This window comes from Papaver somniferum, chromosome 9, assembly GCF_003573695.1.
Source record: "Papaver somniferum cultivar HN1 chromosome 9, ASM357369v1, whole genome shotgun sequence".
Lineage (NCBI taxonomy): Eukaryota > Viridiplantae > Streptophyta > Magnoliopsida > Ranunculales > Papaveraceae > Papaver > Papaver somniferum.
The window spans coordinates 107,541,005-107,556,123 of NC_039366.1; the positions used below are offsets into that span (position 1 = coordinate 107,541,005).

General features: G+C 35.8%; 1 protein-coding gene and 1 long non-coding RNA gene across 2 annotated transcripts; both read left to right on the top strand.

Annotated features, from left to right (window-relative positions):
• The first annotated feature begins 722 nt into the window (after positions 1-722).
• LOC113309404 (vacuolar-sorting receptor 1-like) lies at positions 723-5,152 on the top strand. The gene is made up of 12 exons (XM_026557835.1): positions 723-1,454; positions 1,966-2,658; positions 2,771-2,859; positions 2,974-3,043; positions 3,139-3,222; positions 3,327-3,403; positions 3,571-3,652; positions 3,776-3,858; positions 3,969-4,029; positions 4,215-4,346; positions 4,574-4,680; positions 4,799-5,152. Exons 1-12 carry the CDS (start codon positions 1,154-1,156, stop codon positions 4,907-4,909), a joined length of 1,890 nt encoding a protein of 629 aa, XP_026413620.1. The 5' UTR covers positions 723-1,153; the 3' UTR covers positions 4,910-5,152.
• A 7,136-nt stretch (positions 5,153-12,288) lies between these two features.
• On the top strand, positions 12,289-13,149 carry LOC113310214. Its single transcript, XR_003341019.1, has 2 exons — positions 12,289-12,461; positions 13,052-13,149. It is a non-coding gene; the product is annotated as an uncharacterized LOC113310214 (long non-coding RNA).
• The last annotated feature ends 1,970 nt before the right edge of the window (positions 13,150-15,119 follow it).

Consider the following 15,119-nt stretch of genomic DNA (forward strand, 5'->3'; position numbering starts at 1 on the left):
TTTCGTGGTATGTGTGCGGGGCCGATACAATTTACACCTCTGCTTGAGATGTTGGGTCGTTGCACAGTCTAATCTAGCAAAGCAACAAAATTCAAATCCGTACTCGACAAATACTACCTCAGTTCTTTTTTAATAGGCTGGTTTTGTTTTTAGAGAAAATTAAGGAAATTAAGAGAACTAATCATTAAAAGTGGTCCTCATGACACTTGTCAATAAAAGAAGTGAAGTGAAATGGTCCCCATGACACTTGTCAGCAAAAGAAGTATAGTGAAATGGTCCACATGACACTTATCATCAAAAAAAGTTAAGAAAAAAGTGGTCCCAAAAAATTAAAGTAATATTTGACTTTCCCAACAAGAAAACCAATATATTTTTTGAAACATTTATTTTAGGAAACTAAAGGAACAGAGGGAGTATTTTATTTTGGGTCACAGACCGAACCTAATCTTGTCACATTGTTTGCAACTCCCATTTTTGTTTTGCAGTCTACTTACCTACTAGAAAGTCCAACGACATCGAACTCGAGAAACATATGTTTTTCTATACAAATTCGTCAGAAAAATCTAATCGAGAAATCTCATCCAGAAAAATAAAAAAAAACAGAGAAATTCGTGACGCCTTGCTGGTTCCGAGACGTGGCAAGCACTCATTGGATGGTTGCCTTAGACGAAGAAGGGAACCTGTTGCACGAGTAAAATAGTAGGGACTGCAGAGGAGACCAGAAGACGAGTCAGTTTAATATTAACACGTTTCAAGAACATCCAAATTTTCTTTTGTATTCCTTTACCTACTAAGTTCCTCTTAACTTATTATATCTCCTACTTGAATCGTACTTCAATTCATAAACAACTTCGAATTTGAATTACTCTTAACTTATTATATCTCCTACTTGAATCGTGCTTCAATTCATAAACAAAGTACATATCCATCTGATGGAGAAAAATCTGAAAATTTTCTTCCATCTGTATTGATTTTACAGGGAGAAACCGTTTTTATGATCTGGGTTTTGTTGATTACTAAGTTTTACAATCTGGGTGCTTTGAATTATTGAATTAGTTGATCCGGGTTGTGTTAATTTTGTGATTTTGAGTAAAAAAAGGTGAAGTTTTTAGTTTGATCACTAAGTTATTGGTGTTGACTTGAATTGACAAGAATGAAGGAAAAGCTAGGGTTTTGTCTGTTTATCTTGGTATTGGTTTTGGGAATTAGTTCTTGTTTTGGTAAATTTGTGGTAGAGAAGAACAGTTTAAGAGTGACTTCACCTGAATCATTGAAAAGTGCTTATGAATGTGCAATTGGAAATTTTGGGGTTCCTCAATATGGAGGAACTTTAGTTGGTACAGTGGTTTACCCAAAAGCAAATCAAAAGGCATGCAAGGATTTTAATGAGGTTGATTTATCATTCAAACCCAAACCAGGAGGACTTCCTACTTTTCTTCTTGTTGACAGAGGAGGTTAGTTTGTTAAATTTCATCTTTTGTTATGTTATCAGTTTAATTTGCATTATCAATTTGATTTTGTGTGTTTAAGAGCTTATCACTGTTTGGCCGATCAATATATACATTAGGTTGTCACTGTTTGTTAGTGTTCACTGTGTATATATATATATTTTTCTTTTTGATAAGTTCACTGCGTATATATGAGAACTAAAAATTGTGATTTTGTTATCTATTCTCTAGATCACTTCAGTGCTAGTAGGTTCATGAGATTGTATTGAGTTTGCATTAAGATCTGTTTACGTTATAACCGACATTCGAAGCTTACATAGTTGCACAATAGAATGTTGACATTATCTCCTTGCTATGTAGTGATCCCCATAAAAATCAGATTGTTTCAAACTAGGAGTTAAGGAGTTAAGAGTAGTGCAAAGGATGACATGGGAAATTGTATTGGAATATTATTTCTAGTGGCTATTGGACTAGTCGATAAGGCTTTTGTTCTGATTTTTCTTATTAATTCTTGCAGATTGTTTCTTCACATTGAAGGCATGGAATGCACAGAATGGTGGTGCGGCGGCAATTCTCGTAGCAGATGATAGGGATGAACCTCTGATCACAATGGACACCCCTGCGGAAGAAAATGCTAATGCTGATTATCTACAAAACATTACTATCCCCTCTGCGCTTGTCAGCAAAGTTTTTGGTGATACCATCAAGAATGCTCTATCAAAAGGGGAAATGGTTAATATAAATTTGGATTGGAGAGAAGCACTCCCCCACCCTGATGAGCGTGTTGAGTATGAATTGTGGTCAAACAGTAATGATGAATGTGGACCCAAGTGTGACAGCCAGATTGAATTCATAAAGAACTTCAAAGGAGCGGCTCAGGTTCTCGAGCAGAAAGGTTATACTCAGTTCACCCCACACTACATCACTTGGTTCTGCCCTGAATCTTATCTGCTGAGCAAACAGTGCAAATCGCAGTGTATCAATCATGGGAGGTACTGCGCTCCTGATCCTGAACAGGACTTTAGTAGAGGATATGATGGGAAAGATGTAGTCGTGCAAAATTTACGGCAGGTTTGCTTGCATAAAGTTGCTAATGAAGTTGGTAAACCATGGATTTGGTGGGAGTATGTAACTGATTTTGCAATTCGCTGTCCAATGAAAGAGCAAAAATACACCAAGGAATGTGCAGATCAAGTTATCCAGTCTTTGGGTATGTCTTCAAAAGTTTTTATGGTTATGGGCGATTTATTTGTCATTTGTTGTGTGAGAGAGCATATATATTAACAGTATTTGACCGTATTTCTTTTGACTTGTATTAACAGGTCTCGATCTCAAGAAGATAGATGAATGCATAGGAGATCCAAATGCAGATGTTGACAATCCTATACTGAAAGCAGAGCAAGATGCACAGGTTAAGATCCTTGATGTTTAGATATCGGTTTTTGGTTTTTGTGTGTATTTGTATCCAATCCTGCTTTCCATTTATTTATACTAATATTTAGTTTTGATATGTGTATTTTTTTAGATCGGCAAGGGTGATCGTGGAGATGTAACTATATTACCCACTCTTGTAATCAACAACAGACAGTACAGAGGTAAGTAGCTTGGTTAAGGATTTTTCGCTGCAGAATTTTATTTTATTGTATTGTGCTTTTAAGTAGAAAATAATGGTTTCTTTGTTATATTTCAGGTAAGTTGGACAAAGGAGCAGTTCTTAAAGCCATATGTTCTGGTTTCCAAGAGACCACTGAACCATCTGTCTGTTTAAGTGAAGGTCAGTGAGTATTTGAGTTTCTCATCACTCGATTATGTTTCCCTAGGGGTTTGGTTGAACGACGTCATTAATAATCTCTTTCCTGTATGAATGAACTTGTACAGATATTCAAACCAACGAGTGCGTGGTAACTAATGGTGGGTGCTGGCAGGATAGAGCTACTAACGTAACAGCGTGCAAGGTATACCTTATCATCTACTAGAGTTCTTATATGCTTAACACCCGATCGGAGAAAAGTTCCAATGAGAATTTCTGGTTTTTTTCTCTTCATGTTTGACTGGTACCATATTCTTGCATCGTTTTTATGAAGGTTTTCTGATTTTTTTGTGTATATAAATTTACTTGTAGGACACTTTTCGTGGAAGAGTTTGTGAATGCCCTGTTGTCCAAGGCGTAAAGCTTTCGGGTGATGGTTATACCCATTGTGCAGGTAATAAATGTTCTAAGTGTGAGAGTGATATAATAATGATTGCTTCTAGTTCTAGGTACTTTGTCATCTAACCATATTTCTAGGCCTCGTCTCCATATAACTTAATTGGTTATAATGTAACAGCTTCAGGATATCAACGTTGTGCAATAAACAACGCAGGTTGTTGGAAGCAGACTCGTGATGGAAAGACATACTCTGCCTGTGATGTAAGTGGTTCAGCCACTTCGTGTTTGTCATAATTTCTTTGAGGTTTCCCGTTTTATTTCACCACCACCGCTGTTTCTGGTTTTAACATGAATTATCAATGGGTTTGCAGGAAAGTTCCAACGGTTGCAAGTGCCCATCGGGTTTTACTGGTGACGGGGTCACTTGTGAAGGTATACCTTATCTTTATATCTTACTGGATAATATGTGTAGTACAATTTTCAATGCTTTAATAATATTTGTATCTTAAACAATTACCTGTAAAAAGTAAAGAAAAGGACCTGTAGGAATTCACTAATTCTTATGATCTACAGATGCTGATGTGAACTCCATAAAATTACTTTTGAATGTGTTTCAGATATTGACGAGTGCAAAGTAACGGGTGCCTGCAAATGCCCTCATTGCAAAGATTGCAAGAACACTTGGGGAAGTTACGAGTGTAGCTGCAGTGATAGTATGCTATATATGCACGAACACGATACATGTATAAGTGAGTATCTCCAGACGATTTGTGATTCCTCTTTTGGCCAGCATGGAGTTTAGCTAAAACCTCAAGGATTTAGCTAGTTGAGTTAAACTTATCTATGTTCCCGAGACTGTCTGGGGCAGTTGGCATTCATTGTCTTCGCGTTGTGATTCAGTAATGTTAGGGAACATTTTCTTGAGCTTTTCATTAGCCATACCTAACAAATTCCTTGCAAATGATTAAATATGTAGTTAAAGAAGCTAGAAGCGTTGGTAGTTGGAACCTCGTATGGGTCGTTTTCTTTGCTTTAGCTGCTGCTGGAGGTGGAGGTTTCCTGGTGTACAAATTTCGAATCCGGGTATGCTGTTTGTCTTTGTTTCAAGTTTTTAAACTGGTTCCTTCATCTTGCTCTACTCTTTTCTTATATATACGTGTTTGTACTGTTATTATTTCTCACTGATCTGTTTCTTTTTCAGAGATACATGGATTCGGAGATCCGGGCCATAATGGCACAATACATGCCATTGGATAATCAGGTTGGAGAAAGAGAATCACATGAAAATCTCCTTTCCCGTGGGAACGTCTGAGTGCCAAAGAAGATGAAGAGAGTCCACCATTTCAATAGATTCCTTTCCTCATGTTTGTTTCTTTGGAAGTATTTGTAAATATGAATTCTAGTATTCTGTACTGAAAGCTAGTATTAGACAAGGGTAGGAACTCGCTTGCATTTCTATAACCTCAGATGTACCCGCAAGAGTTGTCCTTTTATTTTAATTTTTGAACGCTGCTTACTGAAAATGGAGCATCCAATATGTTTGATTTCTTGGTCTTGATTGTATTGGAATGAATGGGAAAAGTAAAATAATGAATCAACGGATACAAGATTTCAAGCCAGGACAGAAACCAGGGCCATCTACAGTGGGCTTTCCGTAATTCCGTTTGACAGAGAAGAAATGTCTTGCAAAAGCTTAGGTTCCAAAATTGCTGAGGAGAAAGTTTGGCTTCGGAAAAGAAGTAGATTTCTTGGAAAAGATGCATTAGAAATCAGCTTCGCAATCTATAACGGAGCATTAGAAGGAGCGAGGCTGCGAGGTTTTGGGCCACAAGACTCTCAAGACTCGATGGAAAATTGAAACACAAAGTTCGACCGTCACAATCACTGATCTCGGCCAAAATTCTACAGGCACAATCTCGGCTAAAATTCTCGTAAAACTTGGATTCTACAGGCACATGAATGCATGGAAGATTTTCTGAGACTCAATTCTCGCTCCTGGAATTATATTTTTGACTTGTCAGTGAAAATGGTCGTTTCAGAAATATGGGACATTATTCTCGAAAAATCAACAACCTAAACACCCAGTCACATCTCTCACACCATGTCGAGAGTTGCGCTAACCTCCCCTCCCATTGACCGGTCAACGGAACTCTGCTCCTGATTGGTCGAAATCAAAGTTAGCCCCCTTACATTTCGTGAGCGTTAATTTTTAATACGATTGATACAATCTAATGCTCTATATTGGTCGGTAGGGTTGGGATTTTCTTACACCACGTTTACATGATTTTAATAAAAACCAGACCTTCAGATTAGCTGCAAACAAAATGCCATATATAACAGATGCAAAACAATCTACAAAAATCTTTGGAAAAGAAAAAGACAATCTTCGAAAATATCCAGAAATTTCCATATAAAAAAAATCAACCGAAATAAAATTTTATGAGATTCTTTAATCGGCAGTAATGCTAAACTTAACAATAACAAAAGAGGTCTTTAACTGGGCTACTGAAGTGTATCAAGGAAGAGTAGACTTTGAAAGCAACAATATAGACTTCCTCAATGGAATCAAGTCAAACTATAAAAGAAAAATGAGGACTAGATTCTCTCTCAGTCTCGGCTACCACGATAGCCTTCAAAGGGACCCTGAGCACATGAAAGATATTTCCTTTGAGTTAGGAAAACTAAATCTAATTACAGGGAATTATGCGCCTCAAGCTTATAACTTAGCGAGAATCTGTACTAATGCTGAAAGGTCCGGGATTTGAAAGGAGAGAAGTTATGTATGTTGTTCAATTTATTAACAAATTGTAATGATTTAAATCATCAGGGTGGTTTCCCTCTGACTTCTCAGAGAAACCAAGCAAATGATGACCATCAATGATAATGTGTTTGTTTGTTTTGTTAAAAAAAAAAAACAATAACAAAAGAGTCCTAGATCTTTGGAGATATTCTTATATGCAGCTAAAAATAAATTTTATTTTTGGCCAGTTGGATATATTTTGTTAATAAATCTTGAAACTGCTAAAAAAAATATTTATTCATATTTAGATACGCTAAAAATAGTTGTTGATTCAAGAAATTTAGTGAAAATTTAGAAACCCTTAGAAAAGTTAAAAATCCAAATGGTATAGTGTTGTTATAAATTTAAAATTTAATTATTAAGATGCCCTTTGTGTTTAAGATTAGGGTTTACATATTTTGGGCACCAAGTTCTCTATCTATATAAATAGAGACTTAAACTCTGTATTCCATACACATAATAATAAGAATTCCTCTCCTCTTTGCTCTCTATTTTTTGTCCCCTTCCATATTTACAAGACGTTATCATGCACGTTACTAAACGCTGAGCTAAAATCATCCTAAAGAGAAAAAACGATCATACTGGGATGCATACACATGCGTTCTTTCTTATTTTTCTACTATTTGATTTAAATATTAATAACTTCGTGTTTATATTTACATCTGATCCTTTATGAATCTAAGAGCTTGTTTGTTTGCAGCTGACTCGGTGTCTGGGTCTGAGTCAACCCCTGACTCGCGCCGAGTCAGCAGTCAGACTGTTTGTTTTGTAAAATTAGCAACCCCTGACTCGACATCTGAGTCGAACCTAACCCCTGACTCGGGCCCTAGGGAGTCAGGCATTGAAATGCTGCTGAGTAGGTGGTTCAAACCCCTGACTCAATGAAATCGACGAAAATGCCCTCACGTTTTATATCAAAAAAACTCATTTCCTTTCTCATTTTCTTCGTTCATTCCGTCAGAAGCAGAGATGGGTGATGAGGAGGCAAACCCTAGATCTATTCTCAACTGATATCTTCTTCACCTCTCTCAACAAATCGAGTAATTTCTATCTCAATCATCACTCTCGTCTCATCTTTCCATCTCTTTCAAATCATTTAAAAGCTTCTTTTAGAATCATTCATCATCTTCAGGTATAATTCTTCATCCATACTCATTTTCATATGGGTTTTATGTGATTCGGAACATGGGTTTTTATTAATATTTTATGGTCGAACATGTTCTTTCATTTTCATATGGGTTTTATTTGATTTAGAAGATGGGTTTTTGTTTAGATTTTCTGGTTGAATATCTGATGGTGTTTGTGAAAATGCCTAGGGGAGAAATATAACTGTGCTTGCTAATTATGATAGAACATGGGTCTTTCCTGTTTATAGCTAGGATACTAGACCATACAACTAGGGATTTCATTTTGTTTTTCCTTTTTACAGTTAAGAAATCTCTAGGTAACTGTAATGATAACAACCCTTATTGAAATTATAAGTACTTTCTGAATCTTTCTGAATCTTTCATTGCTATGTTTATTGTGCATTTTGTGACTTACTTTAGCTAATCTTAATGGAGAATGTAATTCTACCTTTAATAAACTTGTATTCCTGTATTAATTTAAAAAAAATAATGTAGTATGGGCAGGGAAATTTTTGGGAAATAGAGTACAATTAGTCCTAGGCTCCTAGCCTTATAGGAAATCTATTTGATTCTTAATGCTGAGCCAATATCCTTATTACTATATAAGTGTTGTCATTTCGATATTTAGTGTGTGATTTTGAGTTGCTGAGTTTGTTAAGTTGAAGGAAAACATTGCTTTGGACAGGAAAGCAATAGAAAAGTTGTCTTCATTAATGAATTAATGTATCATAAATTCTTGATACTAGCCGGCAGAACCTTGTTACTGTATGCAAAGGGAATGATGTTGTTTAGAGAGAGAGGAAATGTTGTTTAAAAGTAAAAGCAATGATAATCTAGATGCTAAGGTGGATCCATGTCTCTTGGTAACCAACAATCAAATATTATGCATGTTGTCCTGGCTTGTTAAATGGTTTGTTATGGATTAGTGATCATTACTTTTGGCGAATCTCTCTTTTGATATTAGGACAGTAATGAGCTGGTGCCAACCATTGCTTTTACTTTTCGCTGTCAAATATTCTATCTTCATTTTAAACCCGTATATCCTGAATGCATAAAGATCATGCCTAGTGGTAAATTACTTTGTATGGTAATTCTCAAAAGTTAGGACACTCTTTTTGTTTCAAATTACCCACGTATTGTATTTGTTTTACTTTATGCTAGTTCTCTATGGAGAAAAAGGAAGATGAGAAAGCAAATAAGATAACTTTTAGGAGCGTCCCAGAATTTAGAGGGCTATTTATTGACCAGTGTTTGGCACAAGCTACTGAGTATGGATTTTCTGGAACTTCTTTGAAGAAAACTTCGTGGGGAAATTTGTGCAAGTTCTTTTCTGAGAAGTATGACTGCACCATCACACAAAAAAAGTTGAGAAACCACTGGGATTACTTGCGAACCCAATATGTCACTTGGTCCCGTCTCTTAGCAAGAACCGGACATGGGTATAACACGGAGACGAACACATTTGATTGGAGCGAAGAGCAATGGATTGAATTAGACAAGGTAAGAGACTATTTCAGTTTTGTTTGGACTTTATGATTGAATTAAATTTATGCTTGTAAGCCCTGGTCTGGCTTACTTCTATCGTTGTTTTTCTTTAAACGCTCTCTGCCATCAGGTTAAGCCAGTTAAGGCAATGTGTTTTGGCTTTAGGAATTAAGTTTGAATTATGCTTAAAATTTGATCATGATTCTTACCATGAACCATATCCCATTTTTATTGATAAATACCAGGGCTTAATTGTGTACCCCATGCAAATTTTATGAGTTCTTGATTCGTGTACCCATGTTTGACCATGTTTTTCTAATTCCATAGTCATTTCAGCTGATAATTAAGGTTTAAACTGACCGGAAACACTTCCTAACTAGAATCATAGACAGCTTCCAATGAAATATGAGGTGAGCTATATAGTATGGTCATTGTTGGTCGATTCAGATGACTTTGGTACTACTGTATTACATTGGTAATATGGTGATTTTCTTATGTTGTGACAGTATAATATGGTCATTTGTTCTTTTATTTGTACAATGAACATTACGGTTCATTAAGGATAAAATGGCAAGTTTAAGGTATTTTAAGTGACAAAAGGTCTTGTAAGCTTGCCACTATCTGACTTTGCCACTGCATCTGCATCACTTATATACACAGTTATGCGTATGCCTCTGTTGCATGGACACACCATCACACCATAGAAACATAGGTGACACCATTTACATATGTCATACTGTGGAAGAAAATGAAGAATTATGAACTTCAGTTGATTCATTCTTTGATTAAATTAAGCAGATTAGCATAATGGTATATCAGATTATTATTATTATTATATGGTGGAATTTTCTTAAACTTTTTTCCAAAGTGTGCATCTTTGAAAATGTTGTGGTAGTATTTTTAATAAATGTTAAAACCCAACCAAGCGTATACATATTTATTATTATTTTTAATTTGTTTTCTCCTTAAAACGATTTGGATTCGAAATTAACATCTTGAAGATACAGTAGTAATATTTTTTTAGGTAATGGGCAAGCAGTATCATCACTTTGTACTATTTTATTTTGATCTAAGGTTCTATCAAGCACCCGTGAGAGTATAGAGATAACAACATTTTATGTTGTAAATATTACTACTGTATCTTGCATAATGTGTTAAATGTTTCCATAACCTTAATGAACCGTAATGTTCTGTTTGGTGCATCTAATTATAACTTTGATTGTATAAACAACTGAACATATTTATTAATTTTTACTTTCTAATTGATGCAGACAATCAAAAACGCTAGTCAATTCAAGAACAAGGGGCTGGAAGATGCAGAGAAGTTGCAGAATTTATTTGATGGGAAATTCTCCACTGGAGCTAATAGAGATACGCCTGGAAGAGTGGAACCGCCTTGTTCAGCTGGAACTTCTATAACTGCAGGGGTTTCAAATAATGGATCTGAATCTCGTACAAGTCATGGAAAAGAAAAAAATCATGAGGATGACAACGAGGTTGATTCTAGTCTCAATGCAAAGGGGAGTGGCAGGAAAAGGAAGAAGGAAATGGAGGAAGAATCAAGTGATCTATTAACTGAGAAAGTTTGTTCTATTGTAACATCGATGGAGACTCATCTTCAACATAAGAAACTTGCTCTAGAAAAGGATAGCGCAGCCGAATTCATGAAAGCTTTGGATAATTTACTTGAGACCGATGGCATCACAATGGATGAGTATTTGAGCATAACTCTAAAAGCTTCAGAGATGCCTGGTTGGAAGAAATTATTTGTCAGTTTGAAAAGCGATGAGCGTCGTGTTGCCTTTGTACACAAACTTTTAAAAGAACGTTGAGAAATCTTGAATACTCATCCACTGAGATGTTGAGAAATTAGGAAATAGTTAGAGATGTTAGGGTTGCAAAACATTCGTGTTTGTTACTTACGTACTCGAGTTTTATTTTATGTTGAATGTTGAATGAGTATTTATTGAAGTTAATGGATGAATCAGTATTATTTGTGCTTATTTGTGCTTAATGAGTGAATGTTAAATGAATGAATACGTATTTTCTTATTGGTTACATTGAATTGCTTGCTGGTTATTTTCTTATTTATGCTTTTAACCTTTTTCTTTCATTTCATTGCAGATTGAAAGGCTACAAGGAAGAGGGTTTAGAGAAGGGGAGAACTTAAATACAGGCAAGTACTCATTTTCTTATATAGGTTTGTGAATGAATGAATAATTATTTTTGAGTTGAAATATCGGATACCTAAACCATCAAAGTATTGTTACATGAAAAACAGCCCCTGTAAACTGGGAGTTGGTTGCTTGAGCTGGTTTGAATTTGTTTCATCATCACATTCACATCATTGTTCAGCGTGATAAGACGTGTGGGTTATGACCTCATCCTGAGAGCTAAACCTGACCCCAAGTTCCACCTGAGCAGAAGGAATAGCCTCAATCAACTCTGGCGGGATCCTAGAATTTCATCTTGTGACCCTAAGTGTTTAGATGTGGATGATTTTGCATTAGCATATGAGATTATGACTTTCTTTGAGTTTGGGTACTTGACTGACTCAAAGTAATACTAATAATCTTGAAGAGGAGAATCGGTTGACATTGAGAATATAACGATCTTCTGAGCTGATAACTTACTATGAGTGAATCTAGTAGTGCAATTACTCAGAAGAAATTAGTCGTAGTCATCTCTACTAAATATTGTATTGAAATTGATTTTCTTTCATCTACTTGGTCTTTTCAGGAAAATGAAAACGCTATTATCTCAACTAGTAGCTTTATGCTTGTTAGTGAAGAAACTTAAGAAGGCTAAACGGCATGTACGCCCGAAGTACAAGAAGTCAATTTTAACGGGAAAGGCTTTCACCCAAGACCTATTAGATGGAAATCCGAGGAATATGTACAACCTATTGAGAATGAGTAAGGTTCCTTTTACCCTATTATGCAATGAGTTCCGAGCCAAAGGACTTTTAGAGGATAGTAAATATATATAAGTAGAGGAGAAGATGGCAATGTTCTTATATACAATTGGGCACAACTGTAGGAATCGTGTAATTTTGTATCACTTTCAACATTCGAGTGAAACGGTTAGTAAGTATTTTCAAGAAGTGTTGGCTGCTATGAAGATTTGGTCTGCTGAAGTTTTAGTTCCTCCGTCTAATGTATTTGACAAGCCAGCTATAACTAAAAGGCATAAACGTCTCAGAGAAGGTGCTTTTAAAGGTGCTGTTGGTGCATTGGATGGCACTTTAATTAGTGTGAGCATTCCAGTCGAGAAGCAAATACCGTATAGAGGAAGGGGAAGAGGAGAATGTACCCAAAACGTGCTTGCGATATGTGATTGGGATATGTACTTTTTGTATGTAGTGGTTGGATGGGAAGGCACTGCTCATGACTCGAGAGTGTTGACCGAGGCAGTGCGTGATCCATATTTCAAGTTTCCTTTACCTCCACCAGGTAATATCTCTATTTTAAGTCCCATTTTTCTGCATTGGGTTTGTTTTCTTTACTCAATTTTATTTAGATTCTTGTGCACTGCGTTCTTATATACCGAACTCTACTTAGGAATTAGGATATATATGCTCTACTCTGTTTTTGCTCGCCTAAACTTTCTGTCATGCTGGCGTCCTCGCGTCTCATGCCTTATGACTTGTCCTCAGTTAGCCCCACTTGCGCCAAAAGCTATATATACTGTATGTGAGATCTCCCGTATGAATCCAGCATTTGCTTCTTCATCTTCTTCTATTTTTCTCTTTTCTTTTTTTTTTTAAAGTTTTTGACGGTCCCTCATGTTAATCACTGTAGTAACTTATGGTCATCAGTAGGTTCTTAGTTTACACCTAATTATTTTATTAAGGGAACATATTAAAGCGTGAGACAGTAGTCATAGTAGTGATTAGCTCTGTGCCTACCCTCCTTAATAGCAGAGAGGCGCCCGGTTTCTTTGGCAGATGAGGATGTGATTAGAGTTTGGACTAGCATATATGTTACCTCTTGCTGCAGTTTCATCAGCATGACTTCATAATGTTTTTGTTGAAAATTTGCAGACAAATACTATCTATGTGATGCTGCGTACTCTCATACACAAGGGTTTATGTGTCCGTATCGCAACATAAGGTATTGGATAGGTGATTACCGAAGAGTTCCTCCAACGGAAAAAGAGGAGAAGTTTAATCAAGCCCATGCTCGATTGAGGAATGTGATTGAGAGAGCATTCGGGGTATTAAAAGTAAGATTTCCCGTCTTAAGTAAAATGCCTTCTTACTCATTTGAGACTCAAAGAGATATCGTTATTGCTTGCATGTCAATACATAACTTTCTACGTCGTAATGCATTGGATGATTGGCTATTTAAAGAATATGAGAATGAGACATTTGATATGAATGAGACACAGGTGGAAGTCGAAGTGGAAGCGGAAACGGAAGAAAATGCACCTCGTCTATTTGGACGACAAGAGCAGATATATATGAACAACTTACGTGATGAGATAGCTAGTCTCCTTTAGATTTTGTTTCTTCTTTTATGTTTGTAGGACTTTAATCTTTAGATTTTATTGTTTTATGATGTTTAATATGTTTAATTCCATCAAAAAAGGGAAGTTGTTTAGACTGGAATGGAACAATTTGTGATGTTTCAGTAGTGATAAATGTTATGGTTTGAAATGTGCACAAGGGCATTTTCTGTCCAAAAAAATCCAGTCAGCTGAGTCAGGTCTGACTCACAAAACAAACATATTTTCTGACTCAGACCTTAGTGAGTCAGATCCAGATGAGTCAGGTAATTTCACTCAGATCCAGATGACTCAGATGAGTCAGCTGCAAACAAACAAGGTGTAACTTTAAATACACATATGATACGATACATATATACATGCCGGATGCGCCATCTATTATGTGATATTAAGATATCATGAGTTTATACCAAGTTTCATTACTGATGCTTATTTTTGTCTTTATGTTAATTGACCAGGGCCTGGACCAGCAAATCTCCTTAAAACCATCTTTGTTCTCAAGACCATGGGGACATTATTTAATGTGTATAGTACATGACCAACTCATGGATGAAATCTGTGACCACAATATCAGCTTTGTTCACTTATGGTAATTTATCTATTTTTATCTACATCTTCGCTCTATGTTGAAGAAATTACATCAACAACTTCTGCAAATCATCTCGGGAAGCTAGCAATCCATGACACAAGTTCTCAATGTGTTGAAGAAGAATATAGACTCCGCAAAAGTATTATCGAAGGCATTACCTCTTGTGCAACACAAATGAAGACTTCATCAACTATACGACATCTTCATGAAAGCACAGTCCTCTTTTGCATTCAAGAATTTTTTTCTTCAAATTGGAAAGTCTCGTCTCAAAGATTCGTACGCCAAGATTTGACTGAAGTATTTATCAGGGGAGCGCCATCATCAAATTAAGGTGCATTCAGTGAACTTTATCGCGTTGTACTCTTTTTCCTTCGTCAAGGTTTTGTCCCACTGGGTTTTCCTTGTCAAGGTTTTAATGAGGCAACATTCGCGTGTCCAACACTGTTTCGAATCTTTACATGCTTATGCAATTTCAGGTTTTTCTCATTTGAGTTTTCCTGGTATATTTGTAATGACTTAGCCACAGTGTTGATCAGGGGGAATGTTATAAACCTAAAGTTTAATTACTAAGATTTCCTTTGTGTCTAAGATTAGGGTTTACATACCTTGGACACCAAGTCCTCTATCTATATAAATAAAGACTTAAACTCTGTATTCTATACACATAATAATAAGAATTCCTCTCCTCTTTGCTCTCTATTTTCTGTCTCCTTCCCTATTTACAAGAAATTCCACCTTGAACAATAACTATTGATAGAATAATTAAGTTATTTCACTTTCACTGATAGTATATCTTTAATTTAAAATATAAAGAATTGTAAGAAAATATTTTTATATTCTTTTTTCTTAAAAATGGTTATAGTTGACGTGAAAACGGAAAATATGGTCTAAAAAACTTGTGTTTAAAATGTTATTTAGAAGGAAAAAATTGAAAAAAAAATTCAATTTAGTAGTCTCAATAACGCCGTTATTTCCTATTTATCGGTAATATATAGACACAGGTGTCAGTGACCCT